Genomic DNA, 14,285 nt, shown 5'->3' with positions numbered 1-14,285 from the left:
GTTTGGTTTTTAAATATGATAGGGTTTTATATGCTTCTTTTTTAATATTAGATTTGTTTCGCTATAATATTGTTTTTTATTATTGTTGTGAGCCGCCCCGAGTCTTCGGAGAGGGGCGGCATACAAATCTAATAAATAATAATAATAATAATAATAATAATAATAATAATAATAATAATAATAATAATTATTATTATTATTATTATTATTACTTTTCAGCACAGAACCTCCTGCAAATGTGCAGATCATCTGTGATGGTGTCCAGGTGGGTGGGTGGATCCTCCCGCCATCACCGCTACTGGTTCGCCCAAACTGGGGCAAACCAGTAGCAACCTACCACTGACTTCATCCCTCCAGTCCAGTGACTACTTGAATCTGCCCTGAGAAAGTTAGCCAGGTAAGGTTTTCCTTCGTTGGCTTTGTCTGCCGTTAGCAGCATCCATAAATTGACTCTAAAGGAAGATTCATTAAAGCACAAGCAGAAACCCCTGTGGCAGGTTTCACTTGTTCTGAATGCAGAATCTGATTCAAAAGCTGAAAGAACTACATTACATGCTAGTGGTCACTAAACTGATTAAGAGCCGGTTTATCTTTAGCGCTAAGAAGGGCTATCTGCTAATACTAAATACCATTTACCCAGCTCTGATTTCCCCGAATGAATATTTATGCCTAGTGATGAGTACAGCACTATCAAATAGGTTTTTCCTCTCTGTTCTTCAGAGCTGCAGCGATTATTCAACCCCATTATTCTGGGATTCAATTCTTGTTTCTATTAAGCAAATCTGCAGTGTTCTCACAAAAATTCAAGATTGCATTTTTATTCTGGATTCCTTTTTGCTTTTTTGGGAAAAAGAAGATGTCTTTATTTTGTATGAGCAGGCAGCTTTAGTTGGTATTTTCTCATATATTTATGACCGTGTTTATATAAAGTCTGTTCCGATTTTTTAAAATGTAAAATTCTAGGTGTTTTGTTGCAGCTTATACAAAAACAGATCATAATTCTTTATGATCTCTCTCTCTCACTTTCTCTCTCCTGCGAAGTTAAAAAAATGTTAAACATTAAAATGATGTTTTTAAAAAACATTAGCACCGGTACAATAGAACTGAATTCAGTTCCAAATTGAAAGAGGCAAAGCACAATAGAATGGAAATGACATTTGCATAGGAGCTTGCGTGGTACAGATGTTAAAAAATGATTGCCTGGACTGTAAGAGAGCTAGAGCATAGCTCCAAACTCCAAATGTTTAACTGTTCATGTGTGTACTCCAAATCTTCACTCTTTACTGCTGGTGCTTGAGGTTGGATTTGGGAGAGGAATCTAATAAAACAAACGAACAGTCTAGAGACAGTAAAATAATTGCTTGGTGGCTTAAATCTATGGTGTTTAGATTTTGGCTATCCTACCCCTGGCATGACTTGGGATTAGCACCATTTGAGCAGTTGTTTCTGAGCCAAGAAGATATAGAAGCCCAGCAAAGTGCTAGGATTCCCCATCAGATTTTAACTGGTTCATGAATTTGTAGGGTGAAGAAAAAGGCTCACACCCATTTTTCTGGGTAGTTCCGTAGCTTCATGAATAACAAGAGAATAACACAATTCCTTTTTTAAAAAAGAAATTGGGGACCAGGCAGAAAGAATCATAAGACATTGGAATGGCAGTGTTACGATTATGACCTTGGTCCTTTGTTGTGCTATCTCCCTTCTTGACTGCCCCAGGGTTAAAGCAGAGCCAAACCTTTCAGAATTTGGAAGGCCACTATAATCTCTAGTTCTGGATGTTTGGGAGGAATAAAGTGGATATTCTTCTCCTCCTGTAGGTTTTCTTTTCTTTTGCTTTTGTTAATGTCACAGAGTGTTTCCTTACTGCAGTGGGATAAATTATTACTAATGCTGGTACTATGTGTTGTTTCAAAGCTTATGATGAAGTATATGCTGCTTAAAGACTGAAGTGGTTTATTTGCCCGAGTAACAAAGGGAAGAAAATATAACCAATTAGAAATCAAGAATTATGAACCCAGAAAGATATTTTGTGTTCCACATCTGAATGAAGAAAGACCATTCTACTCTCAACTTTGCTTCTTAATTGTTTCAAAGTGTTTTTTTTAACATCAGCAGTATAGTTTAAAAGGCAGTGGGTGTAATCATTGCTGCTCTTGTTAATCAGTTGCAAGTCACCAGTTTTTGCAAGTTTACTGAAAATTGCCTGAAGTCTTCCAGTTGTTCTGCCTCTGCTATTTGCCACCTCTTATTCTAGATGGATAATTTAGAGCAGTGATGGCACGTGAGCTGTTGCCTTAACTCAGCTCCAACGTGCATGTGTGTGCAGGCCAGCTGATTTTTGGCTTGCACAGAGGCTCTGGGAGGGCGTTTTTGGCTTCCAGAGAGCCTCGGGGTGGGTGGGGGGCGTTTTTACCCTCGCTCAGCTCCAGGGAAGCCTTTGGAGCCTGTGGAGGGTGAAACATGAGCCTAGTGGGCCCACCAGAAGTTGGGAAACAGGCATTTTCCACCCTCCAGAGGGTGAGTGAAGCTGTTTTTGCACACCGCAGGCATTGAATTATGGGTGTGAGCACTCACGCATGTGCAGTAGCATGTACCCACACTTTTTCGGCACCCGAGGACAAAAAGGTTCGCCATCACTGATTTAGAGTGAGCTGGGAGCAATGGTTGTCTTTCCATATAAACAACAACAACAACAACAAAAAGTTTTAGGACGGCCAGGAAACATTCATAATTTTTAATTTCACACCTGTAATAAAATTGCATTACATTTTTCATAAAATAAATGTTCCAGTTTATATACAGAAAAACAGACTGTACAGAGCTTTCCCCTCCAACTTTCCCGCCCCCCCTCCCAAGTCACAAACATACAAGCAAAATGCGGTGCTCAGCTAAGCAGGCACAACTGTACATCTAAAATTGTAACTGCTGTGTTATTTGTGTGTGTGTGTGTGTCTGTGTCTGTGTGTGAAGAAATACTACAATGTAGATCGTCCTTCGGGGACCAAGGATTAAAAAAATATTGCAGGCAAGCTGAGAGACGCCCTTCACTGCTAGTGGTGGCTGAACGTCCATTCCACAGTGTTTCAGCCAAAGTGGATTTGCTATTGAACTTGGGGCTCAAAGCTTCCATTCAGTTGCCCCTCCTCATAGTCCATCTGACACAAGATCATGTTGTTCTTCAGGAAAAACTTGTCCCCCACGCAAAATCTAAAACACAATAAACAAACAAACCATTAGGAGCTACTTTGATAAATCCCAGATCAGGGGAATGAAAACTTCCTGTGTATTTGCACAATGTTTGCTTCTCATTCCTATTTTGGAAGAGAGAAAGAGAACATTTATGTACATCATTTGCAATTCTCCTCCTAATTTTTTATTTATTTTTGCTTAATGACAAATTCAGATGATTCTATTTCACCTTCAGTGGTTCAATTATTATTATTTAATCATTTAAGAAGTCTGTAAAACATAACCCACATTTGATCTACCATTAAGGCAGTCTGGCTCAGTGGGAAAAAGTGTCAGTTATTTAATTAATTGATAAATATTTATCTCCACAGAAGTGCACGCTTGTTTGCACTGCACCATTTAGCGTTTCTACCTTAGGCGTCGAAGGTAGAAATAATAATCAGAGGGAGAACATTTACCCTGGAATTTTCACATCTCAAAGTCAGCTTTGTTTAATTTATTTTCCTCTAAAATGTCAGCGTTTTGGATACTTTTGACAAAATATCTTGAACTTCCGATTTGAGACTGTCTCACAAAATCTTCTCAGTTCCAGGCTGAAATCTAATTGAGAGAAGGCAGCACGAGTTCTGCCAAAGAACAGGACCATGGACAGTTCATTATGGATTTATTTATTTATTTATCAATCTATTTCTTCAATTTCTATGCCGTCCAACTCCCTAGGGACTCTAGGTGGCTCACAGCAAAAATATAAAACATCAATAGTACAAAAACCTCTAAAAGCAGTTTAAAAACAATTTACAATACAATACAACCCCCTGCACACCATTCATGGCCGGATCTCACAGGTTACCACCATAAGATCAATGGTCCCAGGCCTGTCAGAAAAGGTTACTGCTTTCCGGAAGACCAATATGGTGGGGGGTAGTCTAGATCTCAGGAGGTAACTGGTTCCAGAGAGCTGGGACAGCCACAAAGAGGGCCCTCCCCCACGGACCCACCAGCCAACACTGCTTAGCTGATGGGACCCGGAGAAGACCAACTTTGTGTGCCCTTATTGGTCGCTGGGAGCTATGTGGTAGAAGGCGGGCTCAAAGATAGTCTGGCCCTAAGCTTTAAAGGTAATGACCAACACCTTGAATTGCATCTGGGGACTAATTGGGAGCCAGTGCAGTTCACGGAGGATTAGTGTAATGTAGTGCACCCACTACAACTTGCGAGCTGCATTCTGGACCAACTGTAGTCTCCAAATACTCTTCAGGATTCTAACTACAAAAGATTCAGACTAGAAAAAGGAATCGCCTAGACATTCAAGAAATGTGATATCAGCCAAGCTCAATTCCACTCAATGTCTTATTTTCTCAAGGACAACTTCAATTCTGTCCTGCACTCACCTTAATGTGGGAGTTCATGAGAAAGAAAACATCATGTAAAAATTGTATATAAAACATCATGTGCATTTGCATTTATCAAAAGAAAATATTCCTGTATTTCTTTGTACTGATCTGTCATTAGATAATTTCCCTTTAACACTGCACATACTATTTATAGATACATGTTGGTGTGTTCATAGAAGTTGGTGTATATAAAATTGGAGAGGTGCAGTTTAGGTACATTCAGATAAGGTAGCAACTAGTCCTGCTGGCAGAATTGATTTATCTGGCTTTGGCTCATCTGAAAAACCTGCTGGTGCTTAAAAAATGGATGAACACCTCATAGAAAGGCTATTTTGCAATGCTGGGAGTTAGGAAAGGAAAGTTAGGAAATCAAAACAGGCCAGGTGATTTCCTCAAATTATGCAAAGCAAAGGTCATTTATAGTATGGTATCTTCCAAAATGATTTACAAATCTGATTCCTTCCCCTTGCGTTGTCTGAGTAGTATTTTGCAATCCCACATTTGAAAAAGGACACATAGGGCACTGAGTTCAAATCTATTCTCATTGAAGCAATCCGAAGTAACATTTTATATTTCTTCATAACACCCCTCAGATATCTTTTATCAAGACTAAGCAGAGTCAGGGTTTTTTCTTTAAAAAAAATCTTCTAAATCACATTTATCCGTCCCATGATCACCCTCATTGCCTTGTGTTGTTTATTGTTTCAGGTTCTCTGAATTTTTCCTAAAACAAAGTTCCCAAAAGCTGGGCCCAGCTTTTGAGATATGGAATGACGAATGCGGATTAAGATGAAAAATTTGCTTCCTACTTTTGGAATGCTACACTTCTCCTTATGCAGCTCTAATTCACAGTTGCTCATATTCAGCTCTTCTTTTCTTTTTGCATATACCATTGTGGTATCATACCTGGTATTTCCTCATTCTATTTCTGTACATTTGATTTCTTTCTTTTTAAATGAAGAACTTTGGGGTTGTCTCTATTAAAATTTCATTCTGTTTAGTTGTACCCCAATTCATTAACCTATCAGGTATATTTTGAATTTTATTTTTTCTATACTGTCACCTTGTTTATGCTGTGGTCTGCCATGTGCAAATCTAATAATGCCCTGATTAATAGACAATGACATTTTCTCTCAATAAATAAAGAACAACCTGTAAATCTATCTTATGTCATCAAGTTCTGCTAGTGGTGGAACTATTGTTTAAAACTAAAAATTATTCACAATACCCCCATCCAATTTGACCTAAAAAAGCATGATATAGTATTACCGAGGCACTGTGAGAGATTTTGTTCAAAGCTTCAGCTGTCTTGGCTCACTCCTTCTTTAAATTTTAATCTATGTCTACATAAATTCTTATGAATAGAGCCTGTTTCACATTATATATTCATTGAACGCTGCACAAACATAAGCACCCTGTCTTGGTTGCCTTCTCTAATTACTTCCTCTGACATCCAGATGTCCATTTAAATGAATGATGGGTTGGAATTAGAGTCCTCTACACTGGCTTCCTCCATTCTGGCACTTCTAGATGCATTGAAATGGCAGCTTCTAAATCTGGAAGGCACCAGATGAGGGAAGAATGATGGATATATTGTCTCTCAATACTTTAAACAAAGACGTGGGGCGGCTGTGGATGTGGATGGATTAGAAGGACCAGTTGTGCTCATCCCATCCCCAAATTTGGTATATCTCAAGCTAATGATTATATATTTGAGGTGATTCCTAGAAAGGGGATGGCTAGGGGTGCATTCCATGGAACTGGAACCATAATTGTTTACTTTAATTTTTTCCCAGCATAAAAAGGGGGATGAATGAATGAATGAATGAATGAATGAATGAATGAGTGAATGGATGGATGGATGATACCAAAACTTTAGTTATTTAAGGAGCTGCTAATGAGTCATGCAATGGCATTTAAGTTTCCCTTAAATACTAGGGTAAATTTTAGAAGCTCAAACAATGTGTGTGTGTGTGTGTGTGTGTGTGTGTCTGTCTGGTGTATACATATCTTCTTACCTTCTACCGGAGCTCCATTGGAAGCCATCGTGGTTGGATGCACACCCATCGGTTGCACACATGCCCATTGGTGTAAGATTTGGCTTCTGTACATGCATGGCAAGCCAAATTTCATGCGAGGATGCATGCGAGAGTGAGATTTCGGCTATTTTCACCTATTTTTTTTGTTGCTTCTGTACATGCATGGAAGCAAACATATCGGTGAAAATAGCTGAAATCTCGCTCTCATGTGCACCCTTGCACGAGAATTGGCTTGCTACACATGCGCAGAAGCCAAATCTCGCGCCGATGGTTGTGCGCATGACCGATGGGTGTGTGCATGACCGCGATGGCCACCAAGGGAGCTCTGGTAGAAGGTAAGAAGGGCGGCCCTTCACTGATAGTACTATTGTGTTTTCCCCAAAATAAGACCCTGTCTTATATTTTTTAACCCCCAAATAAGCACTTGGTCTTATTTTTGGGGAGATCTGGGTCTCTACCTGCCATCTTACCTGGTTTCCGGCTCTGTCTCTCTAACCCTAAACAGAAAAAATGGCAGGATGCTGTGTATGCATTTAAATATTTTCAAAGAGGATTTATTTTCGGGGAATGGTTTATTTTGGGAGGAGGGCTTATTTTCAGGGAAACTTTGTACTTCTATTTTATATCTCACTATGCATGATTTGAATGCCTACGTTTGTCAGTGGACATGAACTCTCAAGCCATATATTTCATTCAAACTAAGTTATTTGTCCTAAACCCAAAACGACAATGGGTCAGGACTCAATTGACATTGCTGACCTTTTCTTTTGAATTGTTTTTCAAATGTTATTGTATCTAAATGGAATTCAGATAAAATTAGTTGAATAATGTGATCTTTAATTCAGTTTACATTGTGCCACACAATTATTGCCTAGCCAATAGTCTGGTCCTTCCACAACTCTGCAACTCACTGGGTTTATGTCCTTTTGTCAAGTGATGAAGTCCTTTTTTGTAGCTTCACTTGTAATTCTGAAAGATACATGGACTTTTCTTTGGAACTGTGTCAGCCTTTGACAAACATGTAAAATGTTTGATACACAATGTACACTGAATGGAACGTTATGTTATTCAACCAATTTTATCTGAATTTCATTTAGATCCAGTAACATTTGAAATTTAATTTGGGGGAAAAAGTCATCAATATCAAGGCAGTCCTGGTCCATTGTATTTTGAATTTAGGACAAATAATATTTTGTGGAGAAAAAATGTGTGTCTCTTTAGAGGGGATCCTAATTCCCTTCAAAATAACTCAAACTGTGCAAGAATACATAATGCATGCCAACTGTATGGATTGAATGCATACATTTTTGCGCTTTGATAGATAAGTAATGCATTTCTTCTCAGTAAGCGATCAGGAACAACCATATAACCATGAGGAAATGTGTTTGCTGGCAGCAGGAAACAGGAACCAAAGAATCTGAGACCTAACAAAATGCTTTGGAAAATGCATTACATTTCCCTATCCAATCTAGTTTGCACACTGAAAGGGATTATATGTTATTTCCATCTAAAAATATTGATAAGGATTAAATGTTCCTATACTGCCAGGTATATGAACTATTTATAAAATAACTACAGGAAACATATTTTCTTTTCTTTCTTAATCCCAGTTTATATATTCTGCTGCTAACTGGGAGCTACAGTCCCCACAATTTTGAGTTGACTTTCGTGATAAAGAAAGTAGGAGATATAATTTCTTTTCACCTGAATGTCTAAAAAGGCTAATGCTGTTATACAGTTTTCCAAATGGAGGAATGGGAAAAATACTGACAGTAACAGTTTTGTTTAAAAATTACATTTCTCAATGATGCATTATTTAGAATGAAGGAGAGTAAAGATTCAAGGAAAGAGATAGGAAGGGTAGAAATGTTCATTCCAAGGCCATCAAGAAAATGGGAGAAGAAAATGTTGGCTTGGAAAGGCAAGAAGAACAAACACAGAATTTAAACTCTGGAATAGTGATCTGTTGCCGATCAGTTTCCGGTCACAATTCAAAGTGTTGGTTATGACCTATAAAGCCCTTCATGGCACTGGACCAGAATATCTCCAGGACCGCCTTCTGCCGCACGAATCCCAGTGACCGGTTAGGTCCCACAGAGTGGGCCTTCTCTGGGTCCCGTCAACTAAATAATGTTGTCTGGCGGGACCCAGGAGAAGAGCCTTCTCTGTGGTGGCTCCAACCCTTTGGAACCAGCTCCCCCCAGAGATTAGGATTGCCCCCACCCTCCTTGCCTTTCGTAAACTCCTTAAAACCCACCTCTGCCGTCAGGCATGGGGGAATTGAAACATCTCCCCCTTGCCCATGTTGTTTTGGTATATGATTGATTGTGTGCTTGTTTTTGGGGTTGCTTTTATGAATTTTTTAACCTAAAACTGAAATTAGATTGGTAAATATTAGATCACTATGTATTGTTTTTGCCATTGTTGTGAGCCGCCACGAGTCTGTGGAGAGGGGCGGCATATAAATCCAATAAATCTAATCTAATCTATATAAACTTTGCTTGTGTATTGTAGTTAGGAAAACCTTCCTTGTTATATGGCTTCATTATTATACACAATTATGTATTATTAACATTTTGTGACCTCGGGACAGATCCCCCCCCCTCTTGGTGTTAACATGGACTAGCACCTGCTAGAAGCCGCTGCTTCTTGGAAAGGTTTATTTGGAAATATTTTGCCCTTGCCTGTTTCCTAGGGCTGAGAGAGAATGACTGTCCCAAGGTTACCCAGCTGGTTTTGTGCCTAAGGCAGGACTAGAACTTGTGAACTTCCAGTTTCTAGCCTGGTGCCCTAAGCACTACACCAAACTCTCCCAATTTAGGAACCATAAAAATATTAATTTAGACAAGCTGTGTCTCTCACGTTCTGCAGGGAAAATCAATATTTGGCTAAAGGGTTACATCAGTGGTGAAATCCATATTTTTTTACGACCAGATCTGTGGGCGTGGCTTAGTGGGCGTGGCTTGATGGGTGTGGCAGGGGAAGGATACTGCAAAATCTCCATTCCCACCCCACTCTCATTTTGGTGGTATTTGCTGATTCTCCAAACTACTCAAAATTCCCGCTACCGGTTCTCCAGATACTGTGAGAACCTGCTGGATTTCATCCAAGTTACTTGTTGAAAGTATCAAAATGTGATGGAATGTGCAACTAGGAGAGCTTTTGCAAAACAGGGTATTCCCACAAAGGGACCCAGATTAAGAGACATCACAGTCCCAAACTCTGTGTTTAAGGCTGGTCTCATCCTAGAATCTCTCAGGATATTTTTATTTTATTTTATTTTATTTTATTTTATTTTATTTTATTTTATTTTATTATTTTATTTTATTTTATTTTATTTTATTTTATTTTATTTTATTTTATTTTATTTTATTTTATTTTATTTTATTTTATTTTATTTTATTTTATTTTATTTTATTTTATTTTATTTTATTTTATTTTATTTTATTTTATTTTATTTTATTTTATTATTTTATTTGTCCAATACACAATAATACACAATGAAGGTAATAGAGCAGAGGTCCCCAACCTTTTTTGCACCAGGGACCGGCTTTAAGCTAGACCAATTTTCCACGGCCCGGTGGGGGGGGGGGGGGGCTTTGGTCATATGGGGGTGGGGTTATGGAGGGGTGGAGCTTAGTGATGCAGCCCTCCACACTTCTCCACAGGGCGGGGAGAATCAGGAGGCTCCTTTGGCGGCTGGGGGCTGCCTGGCTTTGTGATTTTGGCTGGGGGGGGAGTTAGGAAGGTCCTACTTCTCCACCCCCCAGCCAAAAATTCAAAGCCTATCTGCTGGATACGGGCGATGAGTGGGACAGAGCGGCGCGGAAGCCTCTTGCAGCAGCTGCTACAGCCACAGGCTTCCGCGCCGCTCGTCCCACCCATCGCCCGTATCCAGCAGAAGCTGCTGCCTGAGTGCTCTTGGCCAGCGGGATTCAAAGTGCTGGGGTGGGGGGTGTCCCGACAGCCCCCCCCACCCCAGTGCTTCGCCTCCCGCTGGGACACCCCCCACCCCAGCACTTTGAATCCCACCGGCCAAGAGCACTCGGGCAGCAGCTTCTGCTGGATACGGGCAATGGGTGGGACGAGCGGCGCGGAAGCCTCTTGCAGCAGCTGCCACAGCCACCGGCTTCGGCGCCGCTCGTCCCGCTCATTGTCCATGTCTGGCAGAAGCTGCTGCCCGAGTGCTCTTGGCCGGCGGGATTCAAAGTGCTGGGGTGGGGGGGTGTCCCAGCGGGAGGCGAAGCACTGGGGTGGGGGGGCTGTCAGGACACCCCCCACCCCAGCACTTTGAATCCCGCCGGCCAAGAGCACTCGGGCAGCAGCTTCTGCTAGACACGGGGAATGAGCGGGACGACTTAGGAAGGTCCTACTTCTCCCCCCCCAGCCAAAAACTCAAAGCCTATCTGCTGGATACGGGCGATGAGTGGGACAGAGCGGCGCAGAAGCCTCTTGCAGCAGCCCGTATCCAGCAGATAGGCTTTGAGTTTTTGGCTGGGGGGGGGAGAAGTAGGACCTTCCTAACTCCCCCCCCAGCCAAAATCACAAAGCCAGGCAGCCCCCAGCCGCCAAAGGAGCCTCCTGATTCTCCCCGCCCTGCCCAACGCCCCACCCTGTCCTGCATAATGTCCTCTGCCGGGAGGGCAGCGCCGCCGCGGACCGGCTGGAAAACCCCAATGGCCCGGTCCCGGTCCGCGGACCGGCGGTTGGGGACCTCTGTAATAGAGGACACCTTCAAGGAAATAGAATTAGAGAAAGAATAGAAGAGAGGGTATAGGATAAACTAATCAATGAGAGAATAGAAGAAAGATATAGGGATAGAAGAGAAGATATATAGGATATAGGAAAGACAATAGGACAGGGGTCGGAAGGCACTCTAGTGCACTTATGCACACCCCTTACTGACCTCTTAGGAATCTGGAGAGGTCAACTGTGGACAGTCTAAGGGTAAAATTTAGCAGATTAAAAGACTATATAGCTTTAGTTCGGCAGGATTCCATCCATTAGGTGTAAGCAAACAAAGGATTGGACCTGACAAGACTTTACTATGTTGTCTCTAGGCATAGGCCCAATACAAAATGTACAACTGCACTTGATGTGAAAACTGACAAAAGAATTCCTAAAGCTGAGGCAATCTATCAAGCTGCTCCTTCTCCATTGCTAAGAGCAGTGGGGAAATAACAGTGTGTTCTTTGTCTGTCAACTAATAGCTCCTAAGCAATAAAAGTGGATGGGTTCCCAAAACTCCACAGGTTCCAGCTGATCAACATTGCTCTCAGAAACAATCGGAAAGATTAAGAGCATCTTATGTTACTGTTCTGATACACTACTGTCCTTTACACCAAATTGGCAGAATATGCCTATTACGTAACCTATAGTTATAGTTTATTAGATTTGTATGCCGCCCCTCTCCGAAGACTGTGAAGAACATACAAGACAATTAAAAATATTGCAAAAAAAGGAGAGAGACGAATAGCACAGAATAAGCAAGGAAATCCTGCCCCACTAACTTATAACATGAAGAATTGTCAAGATATTGTCATTCTGCCACATACTCTAGTCCAGTGTTTCCCAATCTTGGCAACTTGAAGATATTTGGACTTCAACTTCCAGAATTCCCCAGCCAGCAAATCCCAGCGACCAATTAGGTCCCACAGAGTTGGCCTTCTCTGGGTCCCGTCGACTAAACAATGTCGTTTGGTGGGTCCCAGGGGAAGAGCCTTCTCTGTGGTGGCCCCAACCCTCTGGAACCAGCTCCCCCCTGAGATTAGAACTGCCCCCACCCTCCTTGCCTTTCATAAACTCCTTAAAACCCACCTCTGCCGTCAGGCATGGGGGAACTGAGATAACTTCCTCAGACCTATACTGTTTATGTATGGTATGTTGTGTGCATATTTTTTAAATTATGGGGTTTTAGTTTTAATTATTAGATTTGTATTATATATTGTTTTCTATTACTGTTGTGAGCCGCCCTGAGTCTACGGAGAGGGGCGGCATACAAATTTAATAAATAAATAAAGTTGCCAAGGTTGGGAAACACTGCTCTAGTCTAGCTAGTTTCTTGATAACTGAATTTACATTGGAGAGATCTCTACAATAATGATGTAACTCCGGTTTGATTCTGTACCTTGAAATTTGACTTGCAAGGCTTTTCCAAGCATTCTGCTGGTAGAGAAATGTTTCCTTTGTTGATTGAAAAATAGACATATGCTGACTCATTACTTATTTTTGCTTTAAACCAAGAAGGCAAGACCCTCTGAAGGTGTAGCAATGCAAAATGAAGATCAAAGTTTTGCTACTGACACAAAGGCTGTGTGCATGACATCTGCCTCTAGCCACATCAGCTGGCTAGAGGCTTTAGAGCACCAGATTGTTAAGCTTTGTAATGCATTTATGTATTAGGAATGACATTTTAGATAGTTGCAAGGTCCAGTTTTCACATTAAGGCCAATTTGCACATTATTGAAAGCAAATCTAGATTTTATACCAAGTGTAAATAATCTATTCAAGCCCGGATAAGTTTCCTGAAAAATATAAAGATTGTAAAACATTGATATACTAGATTTCTCAGGACAAAGAACTGTGGTGGTGCAGTGGTTAGAATCTGGTACTGCAGGCTAATTCTTCTGACTTCCAGCAATTTAATTCTTACTGGCTCAAGGTTGATTCAGCCTTCCATCCTACCCAGTTGGTAAAATGAGGACCTAGATTAGAGGTGTCAAACTTGCAGAGTAATGTTGTTGTCATGTGACTTATCATGACTTTCCCCCCATTTGCTAAAGCGGGGATGGGCATGGCTAGCATCATGGCCGCAAGTTTGACACCACTGACCTAGATTATTGGGGATAATATGCTGACTCTGTAAAGCACTGTGAAGTGGTATATAAATCTAAGTACTGTTACTTTTGCTATAGTTATTTTGATTAAGTCATGAAAAACCAAGCAATTTCCTACTTGAATAAAAGTAAACTCAAGGTCATTTATTCCCTACCCCAGAAAAGTTGGGTTACTGTTGTGATTCCGCCTGAGGCTGCTCAGGGACCAGCTGTGTCTCTGTTGGCTCCATGCCCAGAGGAGGATGACAGCGCAGAGGAGGGGGCTGAACAGTCAGACGGGGGAGAGGAAAATCAGGAATGGGATGAAGGCGAACAGCTTGAGAGCCCCGGGGGGGGGGGCCTCTCCCCAGCCAGTAGCTTGGAGTCATTAGGTGATGACGCACAAGCTGTCATTGACATGAGACAGCGACGTTCAGAGCAACGAAAGGAGCAGTTAAAGAGATATTTTCACCATTGAAGTAGAAACAGCTGGGTTTGGGTGTGGTACTCATCAGCAGGGTTTAAAAGGCAGGCAAGCCCTTTAAGCCCTGTGGAGTGTTATCAGCTTGGCGTGGCGTTATCCTGTCTTGTTTCTCGGCGTCTCTGTTCCTGGCTTGTGGCCCAGCAGCTTTGGAAGATCCATGGGAGATATAGGTCTGCTATCTACAGCCTTGGCTTGGCAGCAAGAATTCTGTATTGCTGCATGGACTTTTGGCCTTCGTGAATATATCTGAGGATACAGCATTTTCCTGTTTGTAAGGACATTTTCTGTTACCTGTGTTTTTCTTGAATTTTATAAAACTGCCTTTGCTTTTTACCAGTGTGTCTGGATTCTCTTTTTGGGTTGG

The 14,285-nt window shown here is 41.3% G+C and overlaps 1 protein-coding gene across 7 annotated transcripts in view; it reads right to left on the bottom strand.

Annotated features, from left to right (window-relative positions):
- Window positions 1–2,847: 2,847 nt before the first annotated feature.
- LMO1 (LIM domain only 1) overlaps window positions 2,848–14,285 on the bottom strand; it is a 170,497-nt gene continuing 159,059 nt past the window's right edge. For all 7 annotated transcript variants that reach the window (XM_070763684.1, XM_070763718.1, XM_070763692.1 and 4 more), the window contains one exon: window positions 2,848–3,207. In XM_070763684.1, coding sequence (XP_070619785.1) covers window positions 3,102–3,207 — 106 coding nt within the window. In that variant the 3' untranslated portion in view covers window positions 2,848–3,101. The remainder of the gene's footprint in view (window positions 3,208–14,285) is intronic.

Source organism: Erythrolamprus reginae, chromosome 1, assembly GCF_031021105.1.
Source record: "Erythrolamprus reginae isolate rEryReg1 chromosome 1, rEryReg1.hap1, whole genome shotgun sequence".
NCBI lineage: Eukaryota > Metazoa > Chordata > Lepidosauria > Squamata > Dipsadidae > Erythrolamprus > Erythrolamprus reginae.
This window is presented reverse-complemented; position numbering and strand designations above follow the sequence as displayed.